The following is a 23,480-nucleotide window of genomic DNA, read 5'->3' on the forward strand; positions in this document are numbered from 1 at the left end:
CTATTTCTGCTTCATTGAAAAGGCTTTTATCTACCACTGCCCATTATGGGAAGCAATCAACATACCAGCAATTAGCTTCCCATCCAATCTGATAATGGTAGATTCCAATTTGCATTGCCAATAAGCATTCATTAGATTGCGCATGAACCAGCACTGCGAGCATCAACCACATTCCCGCGACATTAGGAGCCGAGTGGGCACAATTTAGCGAGAATCTGCACCTCGATACATCAATCATCTGCTCGGGTCGTGCCATGCATTCCACCACGAATGACACTGTTCCTTTCACCTCTCCCGAGGGCCGGCGGGGCGGCCGGTAGCAGAAGTGACCCTCCCGACTCGGACCTGGCTCGCTGGGACTTCAGAGGGAGGGAAAGTGAGCGGCAGAGAGGGAGCCGCACCCCTCCCGGCTCAGGAGGGGTGGAGTGTAGCACCTCTCTGTCAGACAGTGGCTTTGAGATGCGCAGGTGTGTGCTTAGGCAAACGAAAGCTGACGGCTGGCGCATTTGTTTTCAACCGAACGTCAGAGAATGGTTGCAAAGTGAAGAAAAGGCCAATCGAAACCAGAGATCTACAGTACAAGCATAAATCTGGCCGTCGTGGGGCTCGTTGTAGGACTGAAAGCTTCATGCTCATTGCCGAAGCGATAAATACATGTCTCTCTACAAAAGACACAGACCACATTGCATAACCAGCAGAACGCCATAAGTATTCCCCAAGTGTCCATCATCTCCCGGGCGTGGCGGCACCACCGGAGGGCAGCGCGGGCGGAGCTCACGATTCACGACCGCTGGACATTACATCGCACGGGCGGCGGCGGGGGCGGGGGCGGCGGCGGGGGGGGGGGGGCGGCCGCACCTCCGCGCCGCTCGGACCGGCCTCCGTGACTCATCCGCTGACAGGCTAGGCTCAGGACCGGTCTGCCATTCATGAGCGCCGGCCGCCTACATGGAGCGGTGAAGGTGGACGGCACCGCTAGGAGCCTCTACTGGGACGACAGCCGACCCATCCTCTTCCAATTCACCAGCCTCCGATCAACCAGTCCTTCATACCTCAGACAGAATAGATTGCTAGTTGAGCCCCTTGCCCAGTCCCCAGCACTGCCCTAGAGACGCTCCATGGAAAATTTACAGATGGATAGCATTATAGGTGTTGAGCCGTGAGTAAACAGCTACACATGAACAATGCGTTCGGTTCCTTGGCCGCCCCTCCCCAGGACCAAAAACTCATGCTAGTAGAACACATCCGTTCCCCCACCAGGCCCGTATGAGCCGGTCACTCTCGACCATAGATAGCTGGCCGACCTCCCGCCTGAAGCGCGACAGCAACCGCGTCACTGCTGCCTTCGCCACCACAGTATTTCAAGATTCAAGATGGGTCCGCTCGCCGATATACGTCGCGTAGGACGGATATAGGACCGGAGTCCGTCGCCGCCGCTTGTTTTGAACCGCCCCCGGACAGCGCCGCTACTGCACAAGTCGTTGGTATGCAATCCTAGCAATGGCGTCGTCAGCGATAACAGAATCGAAACCTGTCGAATCGGTGGCGACGGTAACAGGTTTTGAATCCAGCAATGTCCAACAAGGGATAGTCGCGTTCCTCATCTCACCCACTGAACAGAGATAGACAGAGATAGATAGTTAAATATGCACGCTAAACCCTTCCCACATCTATCGCTGGGCCCGCCCCTGCGCCAGGGAGCTGCAGGGGCTGAGGATACTCCCCTGGCCGACCCCTCTCTCGACCCTCCCCGGCACCTATCGCTGTGTCCGCCCCTGCGCCGCCGGTGGAGGGACACTCCCCAGTCTGTGATGGGGAGGGGAGGTGATCGGGGTAGGGGGAGGACCACATCACGGCAGCGAGGTCCGATCACGGGACGCGTTCAAACCGGCTCCCGGGGTGCAGCACGGTGGCAGGGGCGAGCCCAGGTACGGAGAGGGAAAGAGTTGGGTTAGGTTGGGAGCGTTATCACCGCTGGGCGAGGCACAGCTGGTGGCCTTTTCAACACGGCTCTGAATAAGACAGGACGCTAGCAGCGGCCAGCCTGTCCATACTGATGGCCACTGTTCAAACTTACACCTCAAATGCTCAGCGTCTACCGCCATAGCTCATCCAGCTTTGATCCTACACCCACTGTCCACCAGCAAGGTACAGCGCCAATATGAACTTTAACTGTCCTGTATCCACCATACAGCGCCCATCGCCCACTGCCCACTAATCGCCGTCCGCATCCCACCTCCTGCCTTCTACCATCTACCATCTCTCATCCGCCATCCCATCTACCTTCCACCATCCACCATCTATCATCTACCTTCCACCATCCACCTTCCACCATCTACCTTCCACCTTCCACCATCCACCAACCATCGTCCACCGTACACCGTTGAGCTGCCGTCCCGTCCACCAGCCGAGTCGGCCGGTGGACAAATCCAAGGTCAGACGAATCCATCAACATAAACAGACAGTAGGGACGCGGTCTGGCCGGCCGGAGCTGGAACGGTGAGCGGCAGTGTATACGGCGCTCTGTCTGAGGATGCAGAGTGCACAACCGCGTCTGTATAAGGGGCTGGGTTCGTTCAGAGGCATGTCCGGTGTCTCGATGATCGGGGCAAGGCCTAAGATTAGGACAACGAAAGAACAGGGCAGGCGGCAGAAGAACGAGATCAAAGGACTAGCGAAAAACAATGGCAGACCCGATCAGGCTACTGACTAGACCAGAAGGACAGACAAAACCAGATCGCATCAAACCAGGCCAGCAGCAGACCAACCAGAGGGGAGTGCCACCATGAGTCGCACGAGTCACGGTCCAGTCCTGTCCTTACCACCACTGACCCCACTGACTCATTCGAGCCGAGTCAGACGGATTCAGACTCAACAGACGAGCTCTTGACTCAGTCACCATCACGTTTCAGCACAGTTGGTAGGCGCTGACCCCTACCTCATCGGAGCCGTCCTTACCCCTATCACAAGGAAGGCCCCTACCCCTATCCAGAGTGGCGTTGGGGGAAGGCGAGGGGCGGTCTCAAAACTACCAGCTGCTTATCATAGCAGCCAGAAAATTGAATCAGCATCCCCGACCAAGGACCGGCGATCGGCAACTAATCAGTGGTTACCACATGAGTCTGCATTGAGCGGGCGGACGCCCGCATACCCGGCATACTCAGTTCGGTAACCAGTAGCAAGACTTGTACAGAACTTGTAACCCGCTGATCTTATCATACCCGGATACACAAAAACCAGGGGCCCGAGGACAAACTGATCCCGCCTCCCGCGACTCTAATGCATGGCTCACAACCAATGTCCCATGCAACGTTACGTCAGCTGGCCTATGGACTCTGGGCCACTAGTTACCGAGGCGGGCGTGTCTCAAGTGTCCGCTGCTCTTCTGCAATCAAGTAGCGTGCTAAGTGTAAAAACACAAATAAAGCTAGCCTCCATTTCCCATGCCAAAACTTCAGCAGCCATGGGCGCCTCAAAGGTCTCACCCATATATGAAGCACCTTCACACCCTACCTGCTCAACCGGTCCTGTGGCGCAATGGATAACGCGTCTGACTACGGATCAGAAGATTCCAGGTTCGAATCCTGGCAGGATCGTAACTTTTCCGTTTTCACGAGCCATTGAAATAATTTTAGCTTTCCCGCCTAGCACCCGGGCCCCTAGGCCAACCAAAGCACACAAACATTGTCCTCTAATCACCATGCTTAAAAATGGAGCAAACGGCGCCGTCCTCTGCCTGCCGAACTTAATCTTGCAGACGGAACCAAGACGGAACGCTCTTACTTTGGCTGTCGACCACTCTCCGCAGTTAGTGTGAGAAAAGGATACACATTGATGGCTCCTGACTTAGTGCCGATGGCCATGAGGCTGAGAGTCGGGTCGTACGCCAGCGCCGACGGCTTGCTGGGAAAGCCATGTTGCGCAGTCTGCAAAGAGAAAAACGGGGACAGGCGTAAGAAATAACTCAACAGGGCATCAATTGAGAAATGACAAGCATTAAGTCCAGCCCCCGACAGAAAAACAGTTGTGATGCCTACCTAAAAAAATGTCAACATCGTTCACCCAATCCCATAACCCGTATATCGAGGCGGGATGGTCTACACGAGATACCCAGACAACACAGGTGTTACATCCCATATGTCATGTATGTAGGACAGCAGACCCATGTACCTATATCGCTCGGTACACACACAGCTGTTCCTTTGACAGCTAAAACTGGCCGAGTGTGACTCATCTCACCAACATACAGCAGCCCGCAGCCTGTGGTCTGCGGTACGGTAGGGTGGTAAGGCGACGGGAGGAGGTAGGGGCGGGGGCGGGGATGACTTCTCAGGTTGAGAAGGCGGCGGCGGATGCAGCAAGCAGGAGGGTGGGGAGACAGAGATGGGGAAGGGGCGAGGGCGGGGGTATTATTAGTGGGGTGGGGGCGACTTCTCAATCGGTATGCACTATAAGCATAGATGTCAAAATCTGACGATACCCAGTCACAAAACATACACGTACGCATAAGCCACAACAGTTTGTTACAAGTGCGGAACAGTCAGTTCGAGCCTTGACGGCTGGGAGGGGAGTGCAAAATTGATTTCCTGTCGGTATCCAATCGCCCGACCCCAGTCTGCGGACCCAACAGGGGAAGCCCACCACCACTGAAACTGGAGGTGGCCGTTCGTGCCTGACACGTGAGACGGCTGTCCGACACCACCGCACAGCCGACGTGCCCCAGGCGAGACGAGCAGAGCCGAAACGCAATACCCAGGGTCGGGGATCGTGCGATTGGAGGTGGCGGTCCGCTCTGATTTCGAGAGGGAGGTAGGTGTAGGATGTCAATGAGGACAGAGAGATAGGGAGGATTTGGCTAGACTTGGTGAGGCAGCCCTTGTGTCACAAACACAATGTTGGGAGATATGTGTTGCAGCCTCAGGGAAACGATGCAACGGTATTCGTTCAAGCACAATCTGCCTTTCAAACTTTAGACATATTCAATATTCATGTAAATTATACACATTTTAGTTCAGCATGGACCAGCCAAATGAAAATCACACATTCCCTCTTCTCCCTCCTTTGAATCTTAGACAGCCTTGCTCAAATACTCACATCCTCACTTCCCTCCCTAGTTTGTCCCTCCCCTCCACTAAATTCGTCAGCAACAAACCGTAAACACAGCAATTTCAGCCAGCTGTGCCTACGCTAATTAGTGTCTGAGGGAGGAGGTACCCCCTGAGCGGCGGTTAACCCACTGTGGGCCCCACCCAGACCACAGCCTCTCCAGAGCTTCAGCAGCTCGAGCGGAGCTCCGGAATCCCCTCAGCGGCGCTGGAGAAGCCCTCCGGACACCTACAACGGAAGCCCCTGCCGGCGGTCAGCGAGGACACAGCAGATTTCGGGCCGTGGATCAGTGGCTGGTCGGGATTGGGGACACTCAGGGCTGACCCGCTCCCAATTTGGCAGTTGTAGAGCTGCTGACACAGAGAGGAAGGAGGTTAGTTTGGAGAGAAGGTTAAAGAAGGGTTGAGGAAAACAAATTAATTTAATTTGTCTTCAATCGCCAGCGACATATTGCCATCATATTCAGCTCCTATAATTCGCATCTCACCAGAGCACCAACGCTTCGCTTTCAGCATGCGCCATTCACAATTGATGCCACAAAACCCCTGTGATTCGTTCGTAATTCACGCTTTGCCGTCAATCCTATTGACATTTCCTGTTCGTTGTCCCGGTATCGGAGGCTGGCGCCGCCACGAGAGACTGAAACACCGCGTCTGTCAGCTTTGTGATGTTAACGGCATCGTGTAGTTAGCACATCACTCAATCACCGCCCCCGCCCAGCCCGACAGCCCCCGCCACGGCACTGCGCTCAGCGACTAAACGGAAACACGCACAACAGGCATCTCTGAATAGAGTACCGCACTTTCGACATTGAATGGAGCCCCTGGATAAAGCGGCGAACGGAACAGACCGGGCTCGGATACAGCTAATTACAGGTTGGGAGATTCCTGACGCCAGGACAGAGGACCGGTTAGATTCACACTGCTGGTGACAACAGGTGTCAGGTGACAAACGGACGAGTCGTCGCGGCGTCACGAGGATATTATGTAAGGTCACGGCGAGGCTATTGACCTTACGTGGCCACGCTGGGGTCACTGGACCTGTACGGTCACGAAGAGATTACCACAGGATGAGCTAATTTAGAGGTGGCGCACGCCATACGCACGCATCCTAGCACACCCATTTTTTTTATACAAGAACCGTTATAAACGATCAGCTAACAGCTGCTGGCTTGCCTTTAGCCTACTTCTATGATGCTTCAAAAACGAGAACGACACCCAATGACATAAGTTACCGGCTTCTCCGTAGTACGTTGACCGGCCTGTCCGTCCCCAAACAGTTTCGGTGTGCGTGCCCTCACCAGATCACTCCCTCCCACGGTTGTTCCCACGCAGTCCCAGCTACTGCCGTGCTATCAGCGCCTGGTAACAGAACTCACACAGTACGGCAGCATGAGCAAATACAGTCCGCACATAAAGTCGTGGTTACATTGGGTGGTGGTTAAATTGAGCAGTGAGGACACAGAGGTTACCACTACCTTCCCAGATATCTCGCCTCTTATGTATGTCAAAACATTCCAAAATCAAAGTGATGAACAACGAACAAGCGAGTGGGCATGTAAGCCTATTTGGGTTACCCCAGCATCTTGGACAAACCCACAAATCACAGACCACGTGGTGTCGTTTCCATGGCAACGCACCGTCCACGACATCCCACGCCGTTCCCACGCACCGTGTAAGCTTCCCACGACGAGAGACCGAGACATGAGGCACACGACGGAACGAGACGGGTCACCGGTGCCGTGCGTCTGGCGCCATGTGTACGACACGATACGGCGTCATGCGATATGGAGCCACGTGTTTAGCGACATGTGTGCGTACGACGCCACATGTCTGACAGGACATGCGACTCGCACATGGCCTAGTGACGAGTCATGACGTGTGCTAGTCTGTGTGGGTGGGATGGGGGGATTAGTGGGATCCCAGCCACCCTCCTCCCTCCATACCCAATCGCTAATCGTTTGGCGTCGCCGGCCGGGACCACTTGAGAGCTGGTGGTGTCAGACCGCTTGAGGTCAATGACATGCTCTCGAGAGGGACGTGTTCTCCAACACCCTGCCACCATTTCCACCTCACACTCAATCATTGACCAGTGCGTATTACAAGCGGATTACAATGCTGAGCGAATAGGATTATCTGTTCGTGATAAGTATTTACCTGCTCATTTATTCCAGGTCAATGCTAACTCAAATCCACATTGACGGAACCAAAGATGGAAAACGCTGCTAGCAACCACGCCGCGACCTGCGTGTAACTTTGCATCCAGACCTCGCACCTTAGCATCAATAACATCGCCTAGCCAGCCACACTGGTCTGTTCCGTCACAGGACAGTCGACGCGACAGGGACGTAAGGCATTTTCCGCCTGAAATGGCGACACGCCTCCAAACATTGCGCCGTACAGGAAAATCGTGCAGCCCATGTCATCACTAATCCATGGACTCCAAACACTGATAAGCTTGTAGATCACTGATCAGACTTATTATTGCTAACAGAATGTTGATCAATTGAACGGATTCCTTTTACCAGCACAGAGTGCCCCCTAGAGCCCCTGACCAATACTTCTAAGCATTGCGATGAAGCGACTATGTGGTGAAGGACATCCTTCCACTCCGGGAAGAGGTCCATTTGCTCCTTCAAAAAAGTATGTACGACTGCAAGAAATGATAAGGCAAGTGTTTTGTAGGCCAGTATCCATCCCCTGTCGCACAGCCAGTCTGTGTCATGTGGCAAATCTTACCGAGTGACATCTCAGCTCCAGTCTTCGGGGGTCGAACTCCTCGATGGTTTCTACGCGAGGCCGACGACGCACGGTTTCCACCAGGGCCTTCATGACTGCCCGAGGAGCGGCCAAAGCCGCTGCGGGGCCGTCAGAGAAGCCCTTGGGCAATTTTCACCGCGGGAGAAGGAAGGAGCACCCGCAGCTTCCGTCGCGGTGACTCACGATGTTGACTTTCAGGGTGTTGTTTTCACTCGTAAGAGCTCCAATTAGCTCCAGAAGTTGGAGAAATGGACGGCACACAGCTTCGCACTACGCCGCTTTCAGCTCAGCTCCACTTGACGGTCAGCTTCCGGTAGCTCTCCGTGCCTGCGTCTTACTACATTTCTCAGGTCAGTGCTGTTTCAGCCTCACCATAGAGCTTCCCACTTTTCACACATCAAGCACGAATATGCTCGTCACCGATCACTCTGCCGTCCTGGTGCTGTGGTCCTGGTCTAGGTCCCACGACCCACACACACTACACCCTGAGCAAGGCCAGTGGCCCGCCGCCCCGCGCACGGCCGCACCTTTTACCTGGTGGGCCTGGCCACTCCACCGGACAGGTCAGTTTGACAACTCACTGTTCCATAAAGGATCGCCGGGCTCCGTCACCACCTCGGAAATACAGCCGACGATCAGTGATGATCGGCCAATCACTGGCGATCAGAGAAGATCATCGCTGATCCCTTCAAGCACCGCTGATTGTGTCAACGAACTCGACACTCTAGTGCAACAGCAAAGCTCGCAGCTGGCTGACCAATGAAGCCAGCAACCAGCAACAGCCGTGATTCACATCCAGACTGCACTGGACCCAACACAGATGCCAGCGCGGACTGCCGTATTACCGCAACCACCGCATTTCAGCGCTCACTACCGACGGAGATTTCGCTCTGCTCACACTTCCTCTCTGCTCAAACCAGTCCGGACTGCTTACTACATTTAGCACTTCTCCGTCACTCACAAAAAGCGGACCTTGCTGCACACACAACACAATGGCCAATAGCTCCTCACTTCTCACACCACGCAGGACTTTCCAACTTCTCACACCACGCACCAAGTCCTCCTCACTCCCAGCGCACCGCAGACCACCTTCTAGCGGTATCCTCCGCACCAACTGAGCGTCGCCCCAGTAGTGACAGCCGTGCAGCCCTCCTCACCGGTCAGCGACACCGGAAAGTTCCCCGTCCCGGCGCCGCTTTAACGGCCTCTGAGACAATGGCCGCGCACCGCGACACTGCCCATTAGGGCGGCGCAGGCGGGGCGGGGGCGGGGGCGGCACGGGCGGATGGTTCCGGTCCGCTTCCGTCGCGACCGGCGTAGATCGCACTGGACGAGAGGGCGGGAGCTGAGAAGGGTGAAGACAGCGCGGGGGACCTGCCTGAAGCCTCACTCCAGCCACCACACAGAGCAGAGCTCCATCACTCCTCCCAGTCCTCAGTCCTCGGGCTACCGGCGTTGATACTGAAGTATAGTCACTTGTGCCGCACAAAGCTGCAGCTGGTCCGTTCACTCAGTGCCAACTGCTCACTGCTGTTGTCCACACTCAGCTACCCTCTAGATCTGGCCAGTGGACATCCTCCGGACCAGAACCGGCGCGCTGTTCCAAACCTCCTCAGACGAAGGACCACACAGACACACAGCACTGCAGCCCACGTGGACGTCCAACTGCAACAGGTGTCTGTCCGTCGGCGGGGAATGGTCCGTTCGACAGGGCAGAGCCGGGATGCGGATGGCAGATGCGGTTTCTCCCACAGCTCGGAGAGGTTACTGGGATACCACACAGGAACGTGCGCCGCTTGGCGCTTGGTTAGAGGAACACCCAGGTCACACCTCTTAACTGCTTTGGACGCACCGCCGGGCTGTTCGCCTGAGCAGTGTTCAGAGCGCGGCACAGAGCAAGTAAACTTTCCGCCAACTTCCACGAAAGTCCAAACACTATCGCAACGAGCCACACACTAAAGCAACGCCACCACACACGGAGCAAAACTTGCGAAGAACCACTGGGGAATCTCGTCCGGCGACTCGGAGCTGAGAACCGGACCAATCACTGCACCAGACTGCGGACGCCTCCCCGCCCCGTGGCGTCTCGTCTCGCCCCACGGCGTCTCCGCTGCTCGTGTTGCGAGACCGTGCCACGTGAGCGGTCAGCTACGACCGGCGCCGTAGGGACTAGTTTCCCATACTGTTCAGGGCAGAAATGGACGCTAGTGACGTCGGGTGGTGCCTGATCATCTCCGCTGCCGCCCGCGCCGCTCCAGAGGAGTCTGAGCGGCCGCCCCCGTCCCCGCCCGGCGAGAGGCACGCTCCAAAAAACGGCACCGCCCAAACTGGTCCGGCCGGCCGGCCGGCCGGCGCGGCCGGAAAAAAAAATGTGAAGATTAACATTGAATCACTGTGATTCAGCCATCCCTAGGTCAAGAAAAACTGGATATCCATCCAAGTGTCATATCAAGGGGTAGTGTTTTATATGCAAGTTCTACCATCATGTAACACACTCCCTCGCAATGCCGCGGGAAGCATTCGCTCCACAGTTCCAAGCGGAGCAGTTCCGCAGCTCAGAGCGGGCTGGGGAGTGGGGAGTGGGGAGTGGGGAGGTCACGACCTCTCCGAGCAGCGCCGTCAGAATGATGAGTCACCCCTACCGGTCACGGCGGGAGGCGGTCGGGTCAACGGACACCTGGCGTGACGTCAGCGGAGATAACGTTGGTGACGTCAGTGGAGGCATTGACGGTGACGTCATTGACTGAAACTGGAGAAATATCACTTAAGAGCGGAGGTGACGTCACCTGTAATAACGTCCGAGAACGTCACATTTACATCAGGATCAATTCCCATAACTTGACCGTATTACCTTTTGCCAAGTCATGCTATTCCAACTGAGGAATAATTTGAAGAAAAGAGCTCTACATTAAAAATGAGCCAGTTTTTTAGCGAGTCTCGGGTCCAACTCAGTCTGTTCGAGAATTATTGGCGAACAGCCCATATGCCGCACCTCTAGACCCTCCAATAACCATTCAGGCCAGCAACTGACGCAGGAAAACTGTGCCGTAGCCCCCACCGGCATCATAACATCGTATTGCCGGGGTGTAATAACGCGACGTAATTCCGGTGTAATATGGTAGTGTGGTATACCGTATTGGCATTATCAGCGGAGGGCAGCAATCCTATCGCACCGCCTAGCCATTCGTCTGTTGGTATACTGGCTTGTCTCAACGCTCCATGATTGGTGGTAAGCACGACTACGCGGGGCCATATTTCGCCTCACCCCACCCCAGGCAAGCACAGGCGCCGCGCCGGTTCGGCACCAGACAGGTCGACAAACAACCCGCTGGCCTATGACGTCAGCGCCACGCCCGGTCACGTGACCAAGGTTAGAGCGGACGGGAGGTGTCACGTGATGTGGGCGGTATCACCGGCCAATAATGCGGGGTGTGTACACAGGCCCTGCGGCTATCAGGGGAGCATAGCATCGACAGAGCGAAGGGCCATGCTAGCCAAGGGCAGAGACGCGCCATGTCACTTGCCAGGGCTGTCGCCTGACGCGGTGCGGTGCCCGGTGGCACAGTTGTGGGAAACGGAATCTCAAAGCTGTAGTATGGCGGGGCGACACGGCCGGGGTTTTTGACATAAAGGGGTAGCGCGGTAAAGCGTTTCTACGGCGGAGAGACGGTCAGGTAAGGTCAGGTAAGGTAGGGTTGAAAACAGTGAACGGTCACATTTGGGTTCAGGAATGTTGTGAATGATGTAAGCAAGAAGTAGGAAGCAGTCTTCATCATCTAGACCTGCACCACCCTGTGCAAGGCGAACAGTTAGCCTCGGGCCGAATGCCAACAAGCGCTGCATGCCTGTCATAACCTACCCATGATACACTGGGCTCAAGCACCATACACCCAGCCTGGTGGGTACTCGTGTAAGATCGCAGAGCACGCCCAAACTAATCAACATAGTTGGCAGAGAGGCATGGCGGTGCCGCCCCATCAAATTACGCCCGGTATAACGCACTGAAATCAGCAGTGAGGGAGCCTGTATAGGAGATACCGTTCACAACGTCCGCCAATACCGCACGATCATAATAAACGAACATCAGAGACCAGGCGGCCTCGTATAAACTGAAGGTGATCGTCAAAGGTGCCAGGGCGTGGGGATCTTCCATAACTATAACGCTCAAGACCAACACAGGTAAAATGGGCTGTATCAGCGGCGCCAATATTTATGCAGTGATAGCAATGCGCCTAGCAATACGCCCGTACATGACTGATAATGACAACTGACGAATGTCAGAACACTACGGCATGCCCATGACGCTATCGCTTCGAACGCTTGCACAATTTGGATAGTAGGTATGTTGCTTAAATATAGTAGATATGTTGCTTAAAAACACAAATAGCTACCTACATTAATATATTTAATGAGTTCACTTGACTCGAAAAACGACCCAACCCTAACCACCCAGCAAAGCTGCGCATCAAAATCAGTCATATCACAGCACCATTGCTCCCCAGTCCCAGCCGCTAGCCAGCGCCCGTCAGTTCGCGTGATACGGATGCCACGCCGGCAAAAACCGCGGGCCCGTTCTGGGGGCACCGCACCCCGCGGTGACCCGAATAGGTGGCGGCCGTCTGTCCTATACCGAGGCCCGGCAGCGGGGCGGGGCAGGGACAACAGCGGTGGCGGGTGACGTCCTACCAGAGATCGGCAGGACAAGCGGCAAGGATACGGCAGGACTAGCGGCGGTGGCGGTGGCGGCAGTGGCGACGGCCGAAGTTTGAGGGCGGGGGCGGCCGAGCTCTGAGGGCGGTGTCGCGATGGCTGTGGTGACGCGCGGCGGTGGCGGCAGCGGATGAGGTTTGCGGGCGTTGCCGCTGTGGTGGTGTCGCGGGCGGCGACGGCGGTCAATCTCGACACACCTCAGCTCCACTGTCGTCCGTTGAAGGTGGTGATTTAGCCCGTCTCTCGCTGTAACAAGCCCGGCCCAATTAGTAGGGCGGGACCGAGGGAGGACCACAGAGTAGATAATGGGTGGTGTGCTAACTGACGACCCAACCCTTTGGCCGAAACGGTCGTAAGTCTAATCAGGACCAGACCACAGGCGTCAGATACTACTGGGTGGGGTTCGGAGAGGTAGAATAGATAACCAAGCGCCCGCGACAGGCAAGGTTTACCCTCGAATAAGCGCTAACATGACGAAATACATCGGGATTCAGAAAAGAAAAAAGGCTCGCCTCGAGAAATCCTAACCACAAAAAAGAACGGCGGATGACGACGGCTGTTTGACACCTCGTGGATGCTCGCCAGTAAAGTGACACCGAACCCAGACCGGTACTCCGCTGTGGGTTCTCTCTCTCATCTGACTGACAGAACGCCGGAGGGACGTGGGACGGACGGGAGGGGAGAGGGGTAGAGGAGAGGTCAGATGGTATCGATTTGGCACAGAGAGCGCCGGGCGCAGAATTAACACCCTGTCACCGAGAGACGGAAAAACGCCACGGTACGGCACGTAGTTTTGTTAGGCAAGTGCGATCTGACTTGAGTAAAAATTATCCAGAAAGCATCTATGGAACATAATATCCACTCTTTTAGGGCACATCTGGAGTGTCATTTTTCCACTCTCATGAACCCTCTTGAGCATGAACTTTACTCCGACAACCAAGCAAAACTGTCATTTTCTGACTGTCCCAGATCGCACTGCTCTGCTGTCAGACAGACCACCCAGGATTTGTGTCGCTCTGACCCGTCCGGGCGGGCCGCTCCAATGTAAACTCACCGGCCATTACGGGACGTTCACACAGCCCGTCCGTGGAGGGGGGATGACGTCACTAGTCCGGTGGGAGGGGGTCCATCCACCTGGTGAGTGCTGACTGCTGAGTCTGTACACCTGTGTCGGGTATTTAAATAGTGAGAGCGGTAGGGAGCTCACTAGGCGGGTGGGGTAAGGAAAGGGAGACGGGTCACCTACATATCAGAGAAGGGTAGTGCGGAATGTTTCCACGTCCCACACATCCTTATACAACTATCCGCCAGCCGCACCCACATACCCCCACACTCACCACCCACGCGGCCACGAGCCACGCCCTTCGACCAATCGTTGGTTCACAGAGTCTCATGAGCCCAGAGACTTCCACAGCGCTTAGAGGGAGCATCTGTGACCTTATGATCGTGTAACCTGACAGTCTGACCCGACCCTGTCTGATCTGACAATATCTAGTCTGAACCAGACTGATCTTACATGACCCTGTCTAACCTAGCAGAGCCTTATCCGCTCTGACCTGACCATGTCGACCTGACCTAGCCTGACCTCGCCTATCTTCACTACTCACCTTTATTAACGGTCGTCTACAGGTGACCACGGCCGGCTGGCGGCGGCGAGTCAGGGTTCTCAGGGAGGCCTGCCACTGCCGACGACTGGGCGTGGTCTGAGGACTACGCCACACCTTCACAGGACTCCCTGAGGGACTGGGGATGGCTGGGGTCGGACTGGGGGAAGCTCGAGTGGGACTAGGGGCAGCCTGGGTTGGACTAGGGGTGGCTACGGTTGGATTGGATCGGGCTAGACTTGAAGCCGAACCGGCTAGGTTTGGGGTCGAGCCGGCCTGCGTAGAGCTGGGAGCAGTTTGTGACAGAGTCGAGTCTTCACGAGTCGGAGTCGATCCGTCAGGAGTCGGACTCGAGTCACCATTCCTGGGCGTGGTCGAACTTTCCTCCATGACTGTCCGTAGCGCCAGCGGCCGAACCTGGCCGCCGCGCCACCGAGCACTGAGCCTCTCCGTGCCGAGGGTTCAATCACCAACACCAGGACACCAGGCTGACACCAGGGGAGCACCACACCTCACCACCGTCACCAGTCACTGCAGACGCTCCGTCCGTCCGACCGGCGACCCCTGGCGTCCCCTGGACAGACCTCGGACGCCCTCCAACACATCGATTGGTGAGGCCGACACCCGGCCCGGCCCCGGCGAGGCAGACGGGCGGGAGTCATGGCAACCGACCGCCCGGCACCGTGCAACGTGCAACCAGCGTGTGGAAGCAGCATGATACACTGCGTGATGGGTGGATGGAAATGGAAAAGAAAGGACGACACACAGGGACGAGATTGAGGCAACTGATAAACAAGGAAGGGAGAAAGGGGTGACCTAAAAAAGGAAGGGAGGAGGGGAATAGAAAAAAGGCAGGAAAATGAGGGAAATATGGAGAGGGAGGGAGAGTATGAGGAAGAATTCAGAGATGAGACGCGTTGTTACGATCGAAGCCTGTCATGTGTGCAGGTGAGATTGCGCTACGCTATCAGACAGGCACTTTCTTGACCTCGGCGATTATTATTGTTGTTGTTTATTGGGACTTAAGGGCGCGTCCCTGCATGCAGTGAGACACTACACTGGTACTCACCGTGTGAGCTCACAGCTGACTCATAGGAGGTCGAACGGATAATCAACAAGGTAACCCGACCTCAGCATCAAAACAATGCAATAGGAGGGGACGGTGAAGGAACGGCACGCACAATGTGACTTACGTCGCCGCAAATCACAGCACATGCAGTCGTGTTTATCATGATACCAAGCATCAAAAGAAGTACAAGCGTGCTGCATCAGTGATCCTTATGTCGGGGAATCAAAGCAACCTTCGACGAACCCAGCGCTGTTTTTGACCTCCCCCAACAAACACAGTGAAGGCCGTTCGCCAATGATAAGGCACGCCCGGCGTAGGTATGACGTGCCGCTAGGCGCTGCCTCGTTGTTGTTCCTGCTCGCAGCGGTCCCAAGTCCTGTGTGCGTTACCAAGCACACTGGCTAGTCGAGCCATTGCGAGCTAGCAATCATGGCACCTGAAGCGGCGGGACTCTACTCGACATGACGTGACAAGCGAAATATGACATGATGAACATGACAGACAACACGGATGACGAGGGAGGGAGTTTGTGGGATGGAATGGCAATCACCACGGTAAAAGCAGTCACCAGTAGTCATTTCCCTACGAGATACGTCAGGGATGTCTAAGGGGACCAGCCCTGCTGCGGTGACTACAGACGGAGGGGATCGGCCCCCGCGGATGTAAAATACCGGTTCTTCTCTGGCATGTGGCTAAGGGGAATCCCCGGCCACCGGTCACAAAAGTCACCGGTCACGTCCGATCAACCAGTTAGTCTTGGAACATCTGAGCCGAGAGGTAAAGCACGGACCGGACCACCGAGCCAGGCTTCGGGCCTGGATCCGCCCCGCATCCAGTGCACTACAGCCTCGCTTAGAAGGCCGAACTTCAGCAAGATAGAGAGGATAATAGCACAACAGCGTGCGGGCGATACTGAGACGGTATCTCGTCCCAGTACAGAAAAGGGCCACGGTTGAGCAACCAATTCCTGTTTGACCAGTGGCTGGAATAACCAAAATCAGTCGAGATGGGCGCTGCACACGGCGGCAGTTTAAATTGTAAATCGCGTGGGAATCTGCACGGCTGCGGTCGCGTGAGAAGAGTAGGGCTACCGGAATGCACTGCTGGGATGTAGGTACGGCCGCTGGTGGACCGTTGAGAAGATAAATAAGCGGACGGCAGTCTGAATTCATATCAAGGGGACAGAGATGGAGAATGGAGTGAAGGAGGAAGGGTGAGGGGAGAAGGGGGAGAAAGCAAGAGAGGGTGACAGATCAGCGACGTAGCGACCACAAACAGCATCCCAAAGTATACGTCTAATTTTGTCATTATTGGATGCTACATCACGAATTAATTCATCTTTCATTTAACCAGCCGTCTTCCCGACGAAGTTGCTAACGACGGATCACATTTCAATCAAAACGCCATCTACCTCCACCACAACATGGTCCGCAGACGACCCGTATCACCCAGTGAACTTCTAACCGCCGCAGGCGGCCCAAGTTGACCGCAAAATACATAAATAGAACAGAATACGTCCTATGGCGGGGCGGGGTCGTCTCTCGGCCGACCGTCTCCTACCGTTCACCGGGTCAGATTATGCAGCGACAGGCTGCAGCCGGCGCCATGCAGCCCACACAGCTGCACCAGCAGAGCTACAGATTGCAGAAGCTGCAGCAGTCCGGCAGCCACACCTATGGTATGACATCAGCGGCGACCGGCCTGCCCACCGGAGACACGGAGGGGAGGCGGACATGGCGCAGGCGGCACGTGCGGACATAACACAGAGGACACAGCACGTGCGCGTTAGTTAGAGCAGACGCGACTGTAGCACAGTACGGTGGGGGTGCACTCCTGGGGAGCGTTAAACGCTGCCAGGTCACGGTCACATCAGGAGGACAAATTCATCGGCGTGAGAGCGAGCTTGCCAGATCTCCAGAACGTGGAATGGCGAACACTCGCAGCATCACGAACCCATCACCGGTGCAGGGAGGGAGATGACGACTGGCAAGGCCCTAACTACAACGACTGGCATCTCAAGCGTGGGACAGGACAATATGAAGAGTCTGAGTGTGGGACAGGATAACAGAACAAGGTGACCGAGCATGGCAAAGAGTAATGTAAGAGGTCGGGGACATAGCACGATGGATGGATTGGATCTGCAACATTGATCTCCGCGGGATCAAACTGCTCCTTCACAGTGCTATCCTCCCAACTCGGATACAGTCACACAGCTGAGGATTTCTAGGTATTTAGGTATCAGATCGAAAAGATACAAATTTTACCACGCTTTGAGTAGAACAGCAGTCAGCACGATCATCATTGCAAAAAAAATCAGTCTCGAAAAAACGAAATCCACAAGTAGGTATGGTTTGATGAGCCCCCACCCACAACAGTCAACAACCACCACAAATCGCATTATTCATCTCCCCTCCACAGCTAACAGATCCTCTCTGAGAGAGTGGACCGCGGTACAGTCTGACACCACAAGCCCCACTGACAGAGCTGCCAGGGACCGCCCGTCAAATACGATCGTGCCGGAGGGCCCCCTCGGGAGATGAGAGACGCATTCCAGTCATTCCTCGCGACTCGCCATGGCCGAGTCTGCGCCGGCGCGTCACGAGTGTGCGGTCTGAGGAGTGGAGGAGATGGGAGAGAGAGGAGAAAAGGAGGGGGGAAGAGGGGGCATAGAGGAAAGTGGAAACTAGCCCCAGACGATAGAAGAGAGTACTGATAGAAGAACTGTGAGAGAATACCTAATGATCTGCCGGTCAGCACAGTTCAAGAATCATTATTGAGATAAAGAGATTGTCTCTTTCATCAATGACATTGCAATGTGCCCCCGTCAACCAACCATTCCCCAATCCATCCTCAACACAGCACGGCTACATCCAATGATCACCACGGATCAGCGGATCACCGATGGGCTGTGATTCTCGGACGCGTAGGGATCACTCGAGACGGCGAGTAGCGAGAATCAGCACGTATCATCGCAGTTATCGATGATCAAGAACCATTGCATCGATCGCGAATACGCAGAGAACGCAGCAGTCTACAGCGATTAGTGGAAAGTCCCGCAATTAGCGAGGATCAGCAGAAACCACTACAACCCACGGGTTCGGCAGGGATCATGGCTGTCATCAGCGATCATCCAGCTTTGCCTACCAATCATCGGGAATCGGCACGAATCACAACTGAACGTCGATAATCGGCAAAGTCACCAATTTCGAGCGAATCAGCACGATCATCTTGATCATCCGCACCATCTCGATAACGGCAAATCATCCTCACAAGTTTGCATGTTTGTTGGGGTATAAGGGCGGGTAGACATCAACGATCCTCTCCCGTTGCAGCGGTGACCGACACTGACCTTGGCGTAGCGGAAGAGCTCCTTTTGGTGACGTAGTCTCTCGGCCGGCACCGGGTGCTTTTTATGCATGAACTTGAACATGGCTGCACCTGAAATGGGGGCAAGAACGAGAATCAGTTAGTGGGTGAGTGAGGGTCTAGGTGGTGCATGGTTGTTTGAGAGTGAGACTGATGGGGATCAATGAGGATGGTGAAGATAAAATTGCAGGACATTCACCCTGCATTCATTTATTGACCTGAAAGATTACAGTGGGCGAGAGATGGATGCTCCAAAGGCAACCAATCAAACAATTTACGAAATGTTTAACAAATTCCTTGTAGTTTTTCAGGATGTTTCATGTTGCAGCATAGAAATACATATCAACACATAGTTGCAAAAAATTATCTTCCCTGTAAGCAACTGCAGCATGAACTCAAGATAAATCAGTTTAGAACCTGTTTTATGACAGTTGATGCTGATAAAAGGTTATTCACAGCAGTCAGCCCTAGAATTCAAAATTGCATCAGAATTTAAAAAATATCATAAAACTTTGCAGAATTCATAAACTTACACTAGCATTGGATCAAAATGCTCACCACAGAAAAAGTACCTACTAGTGGCTTGGCATATTGAGAAATACTTTGCTCATTGTCATCTCCAGAGAGTAACGAACAGAGGAGGCTGGGTTCCAAAAGGAGGCAGATGCTGGGTGATAAATTAGGCAAAAATTAGCTCAACTGATCTGCAGCTGAAGGGAACATGATGATGACATCATTGCAGTGGGTTAACTCCATAAAAATTGGCTTATCATTCCTCAATTCTCATAAGCCTCATACTGATTCACTGACATCTTCCCATTGCATTTGAGGCGGCATGTCAACATAAGCGTCAGGCAGGCATTTAAAGAAAGCATTCAAAATAAAATGAGACTGCAACGAAATCAGACAAACACTTGCAACGAGTAGGCACAACACCTCAACTCACCGCTTTTGCTCTAGATGATTGCAATCTGCAGATTTTAGGTACCAGAATCGTCTGATTCAACACACTGGTATTATAGGTATTTCTCTACCTAAAAACACACTATTTACACACACCACGGATATTATCTAATTCTCTCCACTATGAACACCACACAAACGCGCACTTGGTATTCGCAAACCGGGGCTTCAGTAAAAACTGGATTGCGTCAGCTGGCTGGCCAGCTGACGACGTACGATAGGTATTTTAATATAGATATAAGCGAGGCAGTAATATGGACATAAATATTTTAAATGGCATTAAATGAAAAATTGATAAGTAAATATTTATTCTTTTATATCTAGCATTGATATGTAATAATCTCTGCTAGCGCCACCATACGGCGCCAGCTGGCAAATAATCCAGTTAATACCAGAGCCCGCAAACCGCTATTTTGCCGGCACGACACCGGTCTCCGCACGACACCGACGCGCGCAGCAGAATCGCGTGCAACGCTCCGCGAGCCGCCACCGACGCAACAACGCCACGAAGCGGTGTCAAGGTAACGCCCAGGAACGGGTTAGGTGGGGCCGGGCCGACAACTGTTGCTTAGTGGATCCGGCACACAAATATTTCAATATAACTTATTTTTTGTCCCGTACCGGCTATGCATTTACAGTTACCGACTAATTCTGTCGTAATTATCATGGCATAGAATGAGCATCCACCTATAGGTGTCGCCACACGCAGGGGCTCCTGGCCACCTAGCGTCACTTCCGTAAGTTACAGTTCTAATCTATCCACGAGATGTCCATACCAGCCTCTCAATGGGCTTTGTGCGTTGCTGCATGATGACCACCGACGGGCGACGACGGCACAAACTATTGCACTGAAATAGTGCAGCCCATTGAAATATATGCCTTTCATCCAGCTTTACCTATGGACCAAACTGTGTTACCTTATCATCCACCCCATGACCCGGGTTGACGGTCGACAGTCGACACTCGGCAAACTGCAAAGCCAACAGAACCACCCCTTGTGTAGCAACACCTATTGGTCACCAAATCGGAAATATCAAGACATAGCCCTCTATATTTCAGCGGTCTAGAGCCACCCTAATGGACCTCATACATGTGACATGACACATTTATTGAAACACCGACGCACAAAGCTATCACATGTCACCAAAATCCAGCAGCGAGCCATCACGCGTTAAAGAATAACAAACGAGACAAGGTAATGCCGTCATAAGCTTACTCTGCCACCCTGTGCACGTTGTCCATTACACCCTCTTCCCTCGACACTGACAGTGACATGACGGGGTCATCTGGTCAACTTTCCACCGAGCCGTTGGTCACATATTCCTCAACGGATTTCGCACCGTCCCCTGCACCGGTCGAAGCATCCGATTTCCCACCGCACACACTTATGTCACTGCTAGACACCGGTTCAGGGTTCACCGATTCAGGGTTCACCGCTTGAGGAGTTCCCGTAGCAGACGGCTCTGCTCCCGGCGCATCAACCTTCTTCTGTGACTCAGCAACAAGCCCTGACGTGACTCCCGTCCCTGCGTCCTCTTCTGCCTTCCCGGTGCCATCATGTGCCGTCGCAGCCGCTTCTGAATCCCCTCTGCTAGCGTGCGCCGGTCCACCGTCTCCCACCGACTCAGTCGTCTCCGTGGAACAGTCTCCATCAGAAGTCTCTCCCTTAATGATGGCTCCTTTCCTGGCAGGCAGAACCTGCTGAAGAGCCTGCCTCCAGCCGCTGCCACCAGCCACCAGTAGCAGGATGCTGAACACGTGGTCAATCGTTAGCACCTTCCTCGTCTTCATCTCCACAAAGTCGTCAATTGGTAATCGCGCGTGCGCGATCCCCGCCTCTCGCGCACGCCGCAGGCACTCGCCCTTGTGGTGGTTGTGATCCACCAGCCCACCGATCACATACGCCCTGCCCGGCTCCAGCTTGTCCAGCTGATGTTCCGAGTCGCTGGTGAGATAGGTAACCTTCTCATGAGGAAGCACATCCAGAAGGTGGTCACGTTCTATGCGTACATCCCAATTCTGCCAGCCATCGTTGGCATCCATGAGTCTCCGACTCTCTCCATCCATGCTAGTGAGGAGAAATTGAACGGGTCGCGCAGCGCGACGGTTAGCCGCGTAACATCGTTGTACCTGCTTCAGACACTTCCCCAGGTCTCGTTCGGTCATGAGATCGTCAAAAGACAGGTCAATCACCACCTGTACGCCACTGCCGGAAGCCATTGGCGCCAGGCGCGGGCGTTTGGGAGGCGCATCGCCGGCAGCTATTGCGGCAGCTACCGCGGCCGCGCGTTTTTCCTTCCGTCGCTGCCGCTCGGCACGTCGTAGGGCAGGTCGTTGCGCTAAAAATGCCTCACGCTTGGCCAGCCGCTTGCGCTGACGTTTGGAGAGAGTTGCCTCACCCTCGCTGGGTGTATGCGTGGCATCTGATGGCTCGGACTGGCTATCTGCAGTGGCAATGTTGATAGCGTCTGAAGTTTTTGACTGCCCGTTTGTGGAAGAATCTGTGGCATTATCTGACTTCTCAGTCTTTCTATCTGTGGAGGTCATGTGTGTCTTGGAAGAAGACACATTTACTTCAGATGTGTCAGATGTGACCGACTCTGGCTGGCCAGCAGCGGCAGCTGGAGACATGTCCGCATCACCAGAGGTAAGTAGGGAAGTGGCTGATGTTTCCGCCATCATAAGGGCAACAGGTGCAGGTTTCAGCAAACCTTTCACAGCTCTGCAAAAGAAAATAATAATTAATTACAACAAGCTGAACAACCAGAACATACATGATTAAAGTCACAGTATCCAACAGGATGAAAAAATGAAGATAGTTTTCATTGGCTGACAACACAAAAATGAAACCAGCTATTGCGAACCTGCCAACTGGCAACTCACCACCTACAATTGAAATCTGAATTCACAAAGAGCTAACGTCAAGTCAATTTAGGTACATTCATGTTGAATATTTTGACAGCCTATGCATTTAATACAGGAAAATATATCAAATCCAGTAGACGCCTGAAAATGTTAAGATATAAAAAATAGTTTAATTGTAATTACACCAAAATTGGTAATAATAAATACCATTTCAATTTTCAACATTTATAAGTGGGCTCAACATTTCAGTTCACCCAAGGAACCATGGTCAAGGAACAGCTGTGAAAAGCCGCCTAGAAAAGTGTCTCAAAAATCATTAGAACTGTCAACTGGTAGGTAACTAATCGTCCAAATCAAAGCCCGAAATAATTTTAAAGATTTAAATGCACCTCACCGTAATAACGTCCACAAACAAAACTGTGTTTTACATGCCTAAGCCAGAAGCTTGGCAGCCTTCTTTACACTGTTCTTTTCTTGCATGATGTGCGGTTAGCGACTTCGACATGCTAATCAATTACCAGCATTGCTGTTCACTAGCCTGCGCGAGTCACTCTTCACAAAAAAATGAACATAATTGTCAGTAACTGGCATGCCTCTTATTTGTCACATGTGCGCGGTATACGCATGACGCAACTGCAGCCAGACACAAAGGGAATCTCGTAACATTCGGTAATAAATTCCTTTATATCGGGCTCTGGATGGTCTCGCCAGACCGAACGAGTCAAACCCAACAAAACAAAGCAAAACAAAACTAAACAAACATTTCGTAGACAGACATTCGGCGAATCCGCTGCCAGCGGACAGCATACTGAGCCGTCTTTTTAGGATTTGAGCCTTTCGTCTCCGACTGAGTCAGTTGTTGATCGGCGGAACCGAAGCACCAGATCAGCTCTCCATACCGCCCCCGCGGCCGTTCGGTGTCTGAGGGATCCGATTACCGGACGGTCTGCCTTATGCCGCTTTCCCCCTGAAGGGCTAGCCATTGTCGTGCATCTGGCGGTAACGAGCAGGGAGGTCGATTCGACCCCTTGCACAGCG

General features: G+C 53.8%; 2 protein-coding genes and 1 non-coding gene across 15 annotated transcripts in view; 1 reads left to right on the plus strand and 2 right to left on the minus strand.

Annotated features, from left to right (window-relative positions):
- Positions 1-20,157, minus strand: part of LOC122392736 (lethal(2) giant larvae protein homolog 1-like) — an 83,302-nt gene extending 63,145 nt beyond the window's left edge. For 4 of the 11 annotated variants that reach the window (XM_043387967.1, XM_043387969.1, XM_043387974.1 and 1 more), the window contains exons 1-4: positions 19,984-20,155; positions 19,561-19,743; positions 18,598-18,686; positions 3,829-3,926 (exon numbers count right to left, since the gene is read on the minus strand). In XM_043387967.1, the coding sequence (XP_043243902.1) occupies positions 3,829-3,926; positions 18,598-18,678 (179 nt within the window). In that variant the 5' untranslated portion in view covers positions 18,679-18,686; positions 19,561-19,743; positions 19,984-20,155. Of the gene's footprint in view, positions 1-3,828; positions 3,927-18,597; positions 18,687-19,560; positions 19,744-19,983 lie in introns of all 11 variants that reach the window. The other 7 variants (XM_043387972.1, XM_043387976.1, XM_043387968.1 and 4 more) reach the window with 6 other exon arrangements.
- Trnar-acg lies at positions 3,524-3,596 on the plus strand. The gene has a single exon. It is a non-coding gene; the product is annotated as a tRNA-Arg (tRNA).
- Positions 20,158-20,666: 509 nt separating the features above from the next.
- LOC122392738 (tRNA methyltransferase 10 homolog A-like) lies at positions 20,667-23,203 on the minus strand. Of its 3 annotated transcripts, none has more exons than XR_006258573.1 (2): positions 22,837-23,203; positions 20,667-22,299 (listed from the first exon to the last, which is right to left on the minus strand). XR_006258573.1 is itself a non-coding variant. In XM_043387979.1 (2 exons), the coding sequence occupies exon 2, from the start codon at positions 22,257-22,259 to the stop codon at positions 20,868-20,870; it is 1,392 nt and encodes a 463-aa protein (XP_043243914.1). In that variant the 5' UTR covers positions 22,260-22,299; positions 22,961-22,980; the 3' UTR covers positions 20,667-20,867. The 3 variants fall into 3 exon arrangements, 2 of the variants coding, with proteins under 2 accessions (XP_043243914.1, XP_043243913.1); XM_043387979.1 differs by having other exon boundaries at positions 22,961-22,980; XM_043387978.1 differs by lacking the exon at positions 22,837-23,203 and adding an exon at positions 22,650-22,744.
- Positions 23,204-23,480: the final 277 nt, after the last annotated feature.

The sequence above is a fragment of the Amphibalanus amphitrite genome, unplaced genomic scaffold (assembly GCF_019059575.1).
Source record: "Amphibalanus amphitrite isolate SeventyFive unplaced genomic scaffold, NRLGWU_Aamphi_draft 000499F_arrow, whole genome shotgun sequence".
NCBI classification, from domain to species: domain Eukaryota; kingdom Metazoa; phylum Arthropoda; class Thecostraca; order Balanomorpha; family Balanidae; genus Amphibalanus; species Amphibalanus amphitrite.